The 13,070-nt window shown below is 45.8% G+C and overlaps 2 protein-coding genes across 2 annotated transcripts in view; one reads left to right on the forward strand and one right to left on the reverse strand.

Moving 5' to 3' along the window:
- Nucleotides 1–13,070, forward strand: part of LOC142143933 (uncharacterized) — a 454,648-nt gene that overhangs the window by 277,931 nt on the left and 163,647 nt on the right. The gene's annotated exons all lie outside the window — the stretch shown is intronic.
- LOC142143172 (uncharacterized) lies at nucleotides 1,798–6,252 on the reverse strand. Its single transcript, XM_075200882.1, has 2 exons — nucleotides 4,624–6,252; nucleotides 1,798–2,715 (listed from the first exon to the last, which is right to left on the reverse strand). Exons 1-2 carry the CDS (start codon nucleotides 6,250–6,252, stop codon nucleotides 1,798–1,800), a joined length of 2,547 nt encoding a protein of 848 aa, XP_075056983.1.

Here is a 13,070-nt window from a genome sequence, read left to right on the forward strand (position 1 = left end):
CTATGACACCGGATGGGCGTACCACAGAGTTAACTGTTAACACTCCGGAGAATAACTCAGTTAAAGATACAGCAAAGCTTTTATTATCCTTCGCTCCTATGCAGATCTCAGTTCTTAATAAAACTGTTCTCTCTGTGCTGTTAGCCATTATGCAATGTGTTATTTTGTTATTATAATTATAACCGGGCTTGTTCATCAAAGGGTTTTTAGCTGACAGGAGTTGAACCCAGTGCGGTTTTCTGCTGCTGCAGCCCATGCATTTCCAGGTTCTACGCGCTGTGCAGTCAGACATGCCCCTCTGCCTACCACCGCTATAACACATTGGTTATTTGAGTTACTGACACCTCCCTGTCAGCTTGAACCATTGCGCACCGTTCTCTGTAAACTCCAGAGGGGATCAGCACTTTCTGAGATGATCAAACCACCCGGTCTGGCATCAACAATCATTCCACGATCAAATTCACTTGGATCACTTTTCTTCCCCATTTTGGTGTTTGGTCTGAACAACAACTCAACCTTTTCAGCCTGTCTGCATGCTTTTATGATTGTGTTGCTGCCACATAATTGGCTGATTAGATATTTGCATTAACGAGCAGGTACACAGGTGCTTCTTGGCCTTTTGGCTAATAGTAGGTGTACATGCCTGTCACGAACAGCACTCACCTGAGTCTGCGCGATGCAAATGTGACACAGGGTCAACCACAAAGACAACCACCTGGTCTGTCTAAAATGATTAAATACTTCCCTATCTATGCCACACACTAGCTTTGCGATACTAATTACCACCACCAAGGATGTTTCGGATAAGAGCTGACACTCTTATTTAGGAAGCCTTCGGTTCTCCCTAGCATTAATCCCACACAATTTACTTTAATCAGAGTTCACTTAAAACCACAAGGTTTGCACAGTTTCAATTAGGTAGCGTCTGGACCAAACTGTCACGTGAATTCATAAGAACACAGAGACTAGAACTTATTAAGTGTAATTTAATATGGAAGATACATCCACAATGCTTAAGATAAAAAGATAATAAAATGACATACAAATATATTGCAATTGTTTCTTATAAAATAAAAAGGATAAAACACAGAATTGATACCTCACTTAGAATCAAGTTTGTGGTGCGGGTAGGAGCAGAACAAATGGGACTTCTCCAATTAAATGACTCCCTCAGAAGAACCAGGAGTTACATTTTCAGTACAGTTTTAAAACCCAGCTACAGGACCCCCCCCCCCCAGCCCCCTTTCCTGTGAGGTTAGAACCAACAGGAGGGAAGAATGCAAATTAGGGTCTTATGACTTTGCTGTTTGAATACCTTTAAGTCAAGTTTTCTTTACACCGTCCTAACTTTGCAACAGTATGGTTTACAAACATGATTTTACCTTCACACACCAGGTCCTAAGTTTCCCTTCATCTGCATACCACACATGCCTCTGGTATGTATGATATTGGAGAAAATGATATGATATTTTCCTGTGATCTTATTCAGCTTGAATCTGTCATTAACATACAACCCAGTCTCTGCAGTCGGCATGTCTGGGGCCTCCCAAACAGGTGTGAGATTTCATTGTCTAGCAAGAGATTTCTTCAAAGGCCTTCACATTTGCGTCCTGCCATACATGGTATAAGGTGCTACCCTTATCTACCACCCCCCCTCTGGGTAGTTTATCATCCACAAAACCCCTTGATCTAATAGCTTCTAAGAGAACCATGTCACACTATCTCTAGGAAGTAATTCACAAACATATAGTGCAGATTTACGCCTAAAAATTAGCTTGCACATGACACCTCCCCGTTCTAGAGGGTGGCAGGGAAATTGTTACCTACAGGACGATTTCCCTGCTCACCTGACACAAGGCTTTCATTCTGACGTGATAATCCATCTGCATTACCATGGTGGCTCCCTTTTCGGTGCTGAACAGTGAAAGTGTATTGCTGGAGGGTCAGACTCCACCGGAGCAACTTCCCATTGTCTCCAGCCACTCTGTGCAACCAGCTGAGAGGGTTGTGATCTGTGATTACCGTAAAGTCCCGTCCATACAGGTAGGACTGCAACTTTTGCAAGGTCCACACTATAGCTAAACACTCCTTTTCCACAACTGCGTAGGCCACCTCTCTGGGAAGCAGCTTCCGACTAAGGTACAGGATGGGGTGCTCTTCCCCTTGTTGATTCACTTGGCTGAGTACAGCTCCCAGCCCATAGTTGGAGGCATCCGTTTGCACTGTAAACCTCCGGTCAAAATCAGGAGCTTGCAATACTGGGGATTGGGTAAGTGCAGACTTCAATGCGGTGAATGCTTCTTCACAGTCTGGGGTCCAAGTCACCACTTGGGGCAACTTCTTTTTTGTAAGGTCAGTAAGGGGCTTAGCTAAGGAGCTATATTGGGGTACGAATTTTCGGTAATATCCAGCGGTCCCCAAAAAGGACATAACCTGTTTCTTGGTCTTAGGAGTGGGCCATGCAGCAATAGCATCTACCTTAGTTGGCTCGGGACGCAGGGTACCTCCTCCTACTCGGTGCCCTAAGTACTGCACCTCATTCATACCAATCTGACATTTCTCAGGTTTTATGGTTAAACCCGCCCCCACTATTTTAGCTAGCACACTGCTCAAGTGGATCAAATGTTCTTCCCAGGTCTGACTAAACACAGCAATGTCATCTAGGTAGGCTACAGCATGCCTCTCTTGGCCCTCTAGCAGGCTATCAACGAGTCGCTGGAAGGAGGCAGGGGCATTTTTCAACCCAAAGGGCATGACCAGGAACTCATACAGACCAAACGGGGTGATAAATGCGGACCGCTCCTGAGCCTCAGGCGTCAGAGGGATCTGCCAATAACCCCTACTCAGATCCATAATGGTTACATAGCGAGCATGGGCTAACCGTTCTAGCAATTCATTTATCCTGGGCATGGGATAGGCATCAAACACAGTAGCCTCATTTAACCTCCTATAATCCACACAGAACCGGGTTCCACCACATTTTTTGGGGATCAGCACTACTGGTGCAGCCCAGGAGCTGTGGGACTTCCTAATTACCCCTAGCTCCAACATTTCTTCAATCTCCCTTTTCATATCTGTCTGCACTTCCAGGGAAACTTGATAAGCTGTCTGTCTGAGGGGAGGCTGATCGCCTGTGTTTACATGATGAACAACTAGATGTGTTTGCCCTGGCTTCCCTGTAAAATGATTCTGATAGGGCCTCAATGTCACAAACAGCTGATCTAGCTGTACTTCTGTCAAACTCTCACTACACTGGGTGTCCTCCAATGATCTCCCACTCTTGGCAGAGGCCACTAAGTCTAACAAGGGGTCTGGCTCCTGGTCCTCTTCAGGTAAGCTACATACAGCTAATACAGAGACCCCCCTTTCGTGGTAGGCCTTTATCATGTTCACATGATATACCCTGTGCCTCTTCCGACCCTCATCCCTGGCTACCACATAATTGACATCATTGATGCGTTGAACTATCAAGAAGGGGCCCTCCCACGAGGCCTGTAACTTATTCTGCCGCATAGGAACCAATACCAGAACTTTCTGACCCACTTCAAAGATACGCTCCCTAGCACTGCGGTCATACCATTGCTTCTGCTTAGTCTGGGCAGCCTTCAGATTACTATGCACCATCCCCATTAGGGATTGCATCCTCTCCCTGAACTGCACCACATAGTGGACCACAGAGGTTTCGGGGGTGAATAATTTCCCTTCCCAATCCTCTATGATCAGATCTAAGGGACCACGCACCCTGCGCCCATACAGGAGTTCAAAGGGGGAGAAGCCAGTGGATTCCTGCGGCACCTCCCTGTACGCAAACAGGAGGTGCGGCAGAAACCTCTCCCAGTCTCTCCCCTGGGACTCCACAAAGGTTCTTAGCATCTGTTTGAGAGTACCATTAAAACGCTCACACAGGCCGTTAGTCTGTGGGTGGTAGGGGCTGGCTATGAGGTGTTCCACGTGCATCTTTTTGCAAAGGCTTTGCATTAAATTAGACATAAACTGTGTGCCCTGATCAGTTAACATTTCCTTGGGGAATCCTACCCTGGAGAAAATGGTTATGAGGGCATCGGCCACCTTGTCAGCCCGTATTGAGGAGAGGGCCACCGCTTCGGGGTACCGTGTGGCATAGTCCACCACAGTGAGAATAAATTGTTTTCCAGAGCTGCTGGGAATGGCAAGGGGTCCTATAATGTCCACAGCTACCCGCTCAAAGGGTTCTGCTATTATTGGCAGGGGCACTAGAGGGGCGTGTCCCACATCACCAGGCTTCCCCACCATCTGACAGGCATGACAAGATTGACAATAATTGGCAATATCTTTGCCCGTTTCTGGCCAGTAAAACTTTTGCTTTAAGCGAGACTTAGTTTTCTTTATGCCTAAATGCCCTGCCAGCGGGACCTCATGAGCTACCCTGAGTAACCCTTCCCGATACATAAGGGGTACCACTAGCCGTTTCTCAATCACCCCCGCCTCAGGTAAATCTCTGGCTACACTTTCCTTATACAACCTTCCCTGTTCCCAAAACACTCTTTCTTTATCAGACTCAGTGGGAGGACTGCCTGCTAGGCACCTCAGTGTTTCCAGTGTAGTGTCAGTCTGCTGTGCTTGTTGAAAAGCCTGGCTTCTCACTTGCTGCTCAGTGTCTGGTGACAAAGGTAAGGCGTCTGTAACTGCAGGTACTGGAGGGAGGGGGGTTAGAGGGGGAGTTTCTGGGTCAGAGGGACTTTCTACCTCTCTCTCAGGAGTTAATTGTGAGGACCTATCCTTCTCTGCTTGCCTGCGTGTGACCACTGACACTGAGGAAATAGTTACATCCCCTACCTCCTTGGATACAGACAGTTTACCTAGATCGGATACAATTGAGCAATCATTTTCCGTCTCACATCCTAGTTTACAGATTTCAGATACAACTGAACAAACATTTTCCCTGTCACATCCTGATACCTGGGAAAAAACATGGTTAAGGTCAGAGTCCACAACATCACTACTAGCAACATAACGAGATAACATCCTGCCTAAATCAGTTCCAAGCAAAACATTGGTAGGAATATTGTCCGATACCCCGACTTCCCTTAGACCTCTTCCAGCACCCCAGTCCAGATAGACCCAGGCCATAGGCACAGCAGGGTGTATTCCTCCCACCCCTTGCACAACAATAGTTTTCCCTGGAATTATATCCGATGACCCCACCAACTCTGAACGCACCAGGGTAACATCAGCACCCGTGTCTCTTAACCCCACAGTTACCTTGTCACCGACAGTGACCGTTTGCAGATTGTCATTCCGGCTCACTTGGGATCCCGCAACACACAGGACAGCTGGAGCAGACCGGGGAGGAGGTGGTTCCACAGTGGAGGCTGTAGATGTCTTTCGGTCTGGACAGGCGGCACTGAGGTGCCCTGTCCTGTTGCAAATAAAACAACGGCGGGTGTCTCCCTGAACAGGCTTGGCCTCCACCCTCCCAAAAGATGAAGAAACAACAGCAGGTGAAGGTGCTCCTCCGGGCCGCTCCCCTTTACAGGCAGACTGTCCTGGCACAAAAGTTCCTCTTTTAGCTGCAGGGGCCCGGGTGACAGTGTACTTGTCAGCCAGTCTAGCTGCTTCCGCAGATGATGCAGGGTCCCGATCCACTACCCATTTCTTTACATCAGCTGGGCACAAAGTCAGAAGCTGCTCCTGGATCATCAAATCTTGCAGAGCATCAAAGGTGGTGATCTGTAGCCCTCCAACCCACTGTTTGAAGGAAGCACACAGCTGGGCCACAAGTCCTGAATATGTGTCAGAAGCACTGCGTTTTAAATCTCTGAATTTCTGCCTATGCGCCTCTGGGGTGATGTTAAAACGTTGCAACAGGGCACTTTTGATTGCCTCATAATTTCCGTCCATCTCAGGTGGAAGATCTGCAAAGGCCTCTAATGCTTTACCTCGCAAACCAGGGGTTAGATATTGTGCCCACTGATCTTTGGCCAGTCCATACTGTCGGCAAGTCTTTTCAAATCCACGCAAAAAAGTATCCAAATCCCCATCTTTTTCCAATACAGGGAAATTCTCAGGTCGGGGTCTGCTAATACCAGCCTCTCTGGCTTCTGGCTGGCGTTTGAGCTTGGCAAGCTCCAGCTCATATCTCCTCTCTGCCTCTTGCTCGGCAGATTCTCTTTCTGCCTGTCGCTCTGCTTGGCGCTCCGCTGCCTCCATAGCAGCACGCCTCTCCTGACGGTCAGCAGCTTCCTTCTCCTGGAACTGCTGTATGAGTTGCATTTTAGTTGTAATGTCCGCTGGGCCCAAATATTTTAGGGCAGTTTGCAAATAAACGTCCATAGCAGTGTCCACACATGAACCATTAGAATCATCCGAAATTGACAGTCCCTGGTTTTGAGGAATACCCACAGTCAGGTCCACTTCTGAGTTCTGGCTATGCTCTTCCTCGGACACAGCTGTGAGTTGCTGATCCCTCCGCACAAGAGCTTCAATCAATTGCTCCTTGCTTTTGCCACTGGTGGGAATTCCTCCATCCTCACAGTCTGAAATCAGCGCCTCCTTTGTCAAGCGTTTATATGCAGCCGCCATCTCCTCCGCTTAATGCGAAATAAAAAAAAGATAAGAAAAAAAAGAGAAGGGGAGGGAAAGAAACAATTGCTGTATGTCTTATAATGTTTTAAGCATTGAGTTCAGTCTCTGGTGAATTAGTCTGTATTTCCTCTCTCAGGGATCACACACCCTAATTCAATTAAGTTTTTAAAAAATGAAAAATATATCCCACAAGCTTGCCACGAATTTGTCACGAACAGCACTCACCTGAGTCTGCGTGACGCTTATGTGACACAGGGTCAACCTCAAAGACAACCACCTGGTCTGTCTAAAATGATTAAATACTTCCCTATCTATGCCACACACTAGCTTTGCGATACTTATTACCACCACCAAGGTTTGTTCGGATAAGAGCTGACACTCTTATTTAGGAAGCCTTCGGTTCTCCCTAGCATTAATCCAACACAATTTACTTTAATCAGAGTTCACTTAAAACCACAAGGTTTGCACAGTTTCAATTAGGTAGCGTCTGGACCAAACTGTCACGTGAATTCATAAGAACACAGAGACTAGAACTTATTAAGTGTAATTTAATATGGAAGATACATCCACAATGCTTAAGATAAAAAGATAATAAAATGACATACAAATATATTGCAATTGTTTCTTATAAAATAAAAAGGATAAAACACAGAATTGATACCTCACTTAGAATCAAGTTTGTGGTGCCGGGAGGAGCAGAACAAATGGGACTTCTCCAATTAAATGACTCCCTTAGAAGAACCAGGAGTTACATTTTCAGTACAGTTTTAAAACCCAGCTACAGGACCCCCCCCCCCCCCAGCCCCCTTTCCTGTGAGGTTAGAACCAACAGGAGGGAAGAATGCAAATTAGGGTCTTATGACTTTGCTGTTTGAATACCTTTAAGTCAAGTTTTCTTTACACCGTCCTAACTTTGCAACAGTATGGTTTACAAATATGATTTTACCTTCACACACCAGGTCCTAAGTTTCCCTTCATCTGCATACCACACATGCCTCTGGTATGTATGATATTGGAGAAAATGATATGATATTTTCCTGTGATCTTATTCAGCTTGAATCTGTCATTAACATACAACCCAGTCTCTGCAGTCGGCATGTCTGGGGCCTCCCAAACAGGTGTGATATTTCATTGTCTAGCAAGAGATTTCTTCAAAGGCCTTCACATTTGCGTCCTGCCATACATGGTATAAGGTGCTACCCTTATCTACCACCCCCCCTCTGGGTAGTTTATCATCCACAAAACCCCTTGATCTAACAGCTTCTAAGAGAACCATGTCACACTATCTCTAGGAAGTAATTCACAAACATATAGTGCAGAATTACGCCTAAAAATTAGCTTGCACATGACAATGCCCATGGATGCAGTGGGGCTTAAAGACACCCCCCTGTAGGCGATGGGCCGTCACCTGGTCCTCTGGCCAAGAGGCCGGCTGCCTGGAGCCCGAGTTGCTAGATGCCCAAAAATGCATTGTGGAGAAAGAGGCACCTGTGCACAGAGTAAGGCCCTCTGCACCTTTAATTTTTAGGCAGCACCATTTTTTTCGCCCTAGCCTGTTGGCCGAGTGCAAGCATCATTTTTATATTTCCGTCCGAAAGGCTGGGGCCTTATGGCACTTATTTATTTATTTATTTATTACACTTGGTACCAAGCACTTTTTTGATTATGTGTCTTTGTTTTTGCCACATTTGGTAGGGGTTTGGGTATAGGATCTTATGGGCGACCCTCTTTACCCAAGTCATCTGAGGCTCCCTCCTTTTGGAGGGAGCCTTTTATGTCGGTGATATAAAGGGGCCCTCCCTAGCTTCAGCAAAGAAGGGACTAAAGATCTCCCTTTTTTTCCCTCTCTGGGGCCTTTTGGCTTCTACGGGATGGGGAGGCACAGGGCCCTTTCCCTTTTGGGAAGGGTCCAAAGTCCCAATTCCCCAGCACAGTTTGCACTGCACCGGGCGATTCCGAGTCATGTACCTCGGAAATAAAAAAAAATAATAATAAAAAAAGAGTAGGGTGGTATTGGTTCACATTATGAGAGGGGGTCTCCATGCTCATTGCCCCCCCCCCATGCTCTAGTGGGAGCCTGCTTCTAGCTGTAGCGCTGGTTAATGATTGGGGAGAGGAACTTCTTTAAAGAAATGTATATCTATATATTTAATTAGACATTGTAACAATAAATGACAGTATGAAAGAAGCAGTACTAGACTCTGGTTCAATGGGTTTATTGCGAGCTCCTGCAGATGGTATGGATCTCCTGTGCGAGCTCCTGAAGATGGTATGGATCTCCTGTGCAAGCTCCTGCAGATGTATGGATCTCCTGTGCGAGCTCCTGCGGATGGTATGGATCTCCTGTGCGAGCTCCTGCAGATGGTATGGATCTACTGTGCAAGCTCCTGCAGATGGTATGGATCTCCTGTGCGAGCTCCTGCGGATGGTATGGATCTCCTGTGCGAGCTCCTGCAGATGGTATGGATCTCCTGTGCGAGCTCCTGCAGATGGTATGGATCTCCTGTGCGAGCTCCTGCAGATGGTATGGATCTCCTGTGCGAGCTCCTGCAGATGGTATGGATCTCCTATGCTGGTGCAGATGTTTTAGAGGGAGGTGCAGAAAGTATAGGGTGCTGGGTCTTCTACCCGGTTGGTCTGACTCACAGGTCCAGTTCTTACGCCATCTGATACGGTGTAGATGTCCTGCTGCAAGGAAGCAGTGACCAACAGGAGAGGTCGTCACTCTCTGTAGAGATCCATACGTCCCAGCTGGAGCTGGAACGAATGGGTCTCTACAGAGAGCGACAACCTCTCCTGTTGGTCACTACCTCCTTGCAGCAGGACACCTACACCGTATGGACTGGGGGACAAGGAGAAGACCAACCAGGTAGAGGAGCCTGCACCCTTTCTCCTGATGGGACAAGCTATTATATGGGAACTGGGCCCTCAACCTTGATAGCATGGTAGGGCCTCAGGATTAACTCCATAGTCTCCATCATCCCTCTTGTGCAGCTCCTGCAGTTGGTGGTAACGGTCGCGTATGTCTGCAGGAGCACATAGAAGAGCAGGAGCAGAATGCCAGACAGGAGCAGCAGCTTGCAGGACCAGCGCATGAGATTGCAAATGATGTTAAATAGCAATCTGAAAGAGAAACTATGTTATAGCGATGAACAGTTGCAATCATTTTGAAATAATAATAGGAGAATAATTTACCTCAGTCCTGCAATGCTGCTCCTTTTCTGCTCTTTACGTTTTACAGCACTTTTCATCTGCAGTTGCCGCTCCTAAAGGAAAATCAGTGGTGGGATTATGAGGAATACGACACAAGATCAGCCACTGAAGTTAGGGAAGTCAGAGTTGGCCGGCCATGCTACGATATTGACCATTTGGTCCCATATTGCAGCAAGTTGCCCCAAAATGAACAGCACATTATTTGCTAATAATCCAATTGAAATCAACTAGTTCAATATCCTGCATGGTTAGGTGTTTCTGGTCATCACCCAACTGTACTAACAGACCCTAGTGTAAGCCAGAGGTAAACTGGCTGCTTGGCCAGAGTGCCTGGATCTTGGCCACAATTTTGTTGATGGTGGTCTTGCTGCAATGTACCCCCAGCTTAGAGAGCTTACAGCCTGTAGGGAAAAGAAAGAGAAGTCCTTCCTCATGGTAATGACTGTAACCACTAGGTATCATGCTAATCACTGCCATTGCTGGCCTCCTGCTCCACGTCAATGCACTATACTAGTGAGAGCTCTGGTGTGGTGCAGGAGACCTGGTGAGGTAGGGTCAGAGCACGTATGTTATTAGCACACTGAGCGTCTTAGCTATCTGTCCCTCTCCTGGGATGGGAACCTTTCTTTCTGATAGAAGATGTTTAGTAGTTACAAAAGATGACCTGTGACAGAGGTGGCAGGTACAAATGTCTTACTGCTGACAGTAAATATGATCTCACTTTATATAACATAGAGGAAGGGGCTGATGACATGGACTCACCAGTTCAGCCATCACAATCTCTGCAGGATCTTCCGCAGCCTCCTCCACAGGTTTCATCCTGAAGGACCAGAAAATATTATTATTTAAACTTATGTCTTCTATTCACAAGAGTTACTGATACAGTCCATGGTCATAGTTCCTATCTGGAGGTTTCTCTTATACGATTTTTTTAATGTAGGATGAGCAACAATTTAACAGTATATAATAGATATTTCTGGAGTTTTTAGAAAATTACAGACAGAGCCTGAATGCAATTAATAGAACAGTATAGACAGATCCTGTCTGGAGTCACCAGTACAGGACTTAAAGACTTCCTGATATTTCTATTACAGTACGGACAGCACTGATTATATACACAAATGTTCCTCTTTAGAACCGTATAGAATGTATGTGTACATGGAATAAACCATATAGATACTAACAGAGAAGGTGCTTCTGGCTGCGGCTGCCACTCCCGCAGGTTCCTGTTGATAATCTAGGGAAAGAGACACAGAGTGAAATAAATTATACACAACAAATCTTTAGGACAAGTTCCATGGGACTCGGATAAGCCGGCCACAGTCTGTCCCCGCAGGTTATTACCAGATTACTATACATTTTACAGCAGAACGAGAGAAAATAATTTAATGGAAAAATTAACAAATTGGTCTTAATAAAAAAATATATATTTTGATTTGGTCTAGAAATTTGTCTTGAAGAGTTCATTTAGCAGCAACTTATATAGAACATGAAACAAGAACCCACTCTGATATTATGCAGGATTACAACCATATAAATATCACTCAGGTCAGACATCCAGTATGATGTCTATATCTGATATATCAGATACTGGAACGTGGACCTATTGTGGGACAACCAATCCAGACTATGAAAAACGTTTCGCCATTGATTACACAAAAACTTTAAGTGACAAGTCCCTGTCTGTGCTGTGATGCCCCGTCCTCCTTTACGCTTTATAATTTTTGCTGGTTTTCAGCAACTTGTTGTCACTGACTAATCCTAGTTTCCCCATTGGCCAAACTAAACTAAACGTATCCCGTGTTTTAGGTGGGTAATCACTGTCACCACCAAGCTCCATCACCAGCCTACCAGGAGCCGCTTACACTTCTCTGTGGGGTGTGGCTGCTGCAGCACCTCTTTGCTGGTTGCTAAAACCTTCTGACCGTTTACATTGGATTGGTACTGCCGGGTAGATGAACGCAGGTAGACAGGAGATGGAATAAATGGTAAGTTGTTGGTCCCAGGACACAGCTGGATTTTATAGATAGAGCAGAATATCTCTCACCCAGACTGACATTATTTTGTCCCTGATGTCTAGCACCATCTACACTGGGCCCCCCAGATCTCTATTGGACCACTGGGTGAGTGGAATCCATAAGTGTTAGACAGAGGTGGATGTAGGGGTGTATATGGTGGTATCGCCATATCGCCACTTCTCCTACTGTTTATACATAAATACATTACACATTTACATGTCTGTACACTTTACACTGGGCACACATGTAATAAACACAATAAAATATTTCCGGCAGCAAAGCACCTGCTCCTCCATCCCGCCCGGCTATCAGTTACTACATACATGAGTCCATGTTATTTACTGGTCACACAGCTGTGTCATGTTCTCTCTGCACCTATGAACTGAGTGCCGTGTAAAATGTACCCTCAGCTCTGAAGTGGCGGCACCAAGGGTAATGTAAGCAAAGCCACCACCTGAGCGCCACCTCTTTATAGTAACTGTTATACTGTACCTCCTGCTCTGTGGCCAGCAGCCGCAGCCTGGTGAGCCTACTCTTCAGGAGATCATTCTCCCGCATATAGCTGCTGAGCTGCAATAGAGAGAATTACATTTAGATCTGAGTATATGAATACGTAGCGCACACCATATTGTATATTTGTGTAACACATTGTGTAGTGCCCTCTCCTCGCACAAAGGGGCTTATTTGCAGGGTACTGTTATGTTGCTGCGCCGCTGTGTCCAAGTTTCTAGGAGGCTTTGATTTGTACCATAAATCAGACTATAAATGAACAGAATAAGTGCGGATCGTTCCCTGTCACTGTATTACATTATTTGGCAAACAGAAGACTACGTAGGGGATTTTTTGGACGGAGTAAACGTAAGACCACCTGGATGTCCTCTATTTTATTAAACAAATGACAGAATTTGACCAATTTTACTGTAACACTGTTTTACTGTAGAATTTTACTGTACAACTATTATTATATCTGGAGTTCTGTAGCATATTCTGATGTGATATTATATAAATATCTACTTATAAATCACTGCAGCCATTTATTCCAGAAATTATGACTTTTTTATGCTAGTAAGGCCCAATGTGGGCATTAGATGGAGGAGACAGATTCAGCGCACTGTCTTGTAGGATAACGAGAACGATGGGCCCTGATACAATAGCAGTTAGGACACTGGGGCAATAATCCAGAGGACAGAGCGTCTCCATGCAAACTACTGTGGAAGACCTTGAAAAGAGATAAATAAAGCTCTGGGTTGAGAGCATAGTTAGTTGTCTACTCTC

The sequence above is a fragment of the Mixophyes fleayi genome, chromosome 3, assembly GCF_038048845.1.
Source record: "Mixophyes fleayi isolate aMixFle1 chromosome 3, aMixFle1.hap1, whole genome shotgun sequence".
NCBI lineage: Eukaryota > Metazoa > Chordata > Amphibia > Anura > Limnodynastidae > Mixophyes > Mixophyes fleayi.

Excerpts from the sequence above, each read along its gene's own strand:
- LOC142143172 (XM_075200882.1), bottom strand. The coding sequence starts at position 6,252 with ATGCAACTCATACAGCAGTTCCAGGAGAAGGAAGCTGCTGACCGTCAG. Across the intron at positions 2,716-4,623 it reads CACCAGACACTGAGCAGCAA|CGACTCGTTGATAGCCTGCT; the intron begins GTGAGAAGCCAG and ends GCCTCCTTCCAG.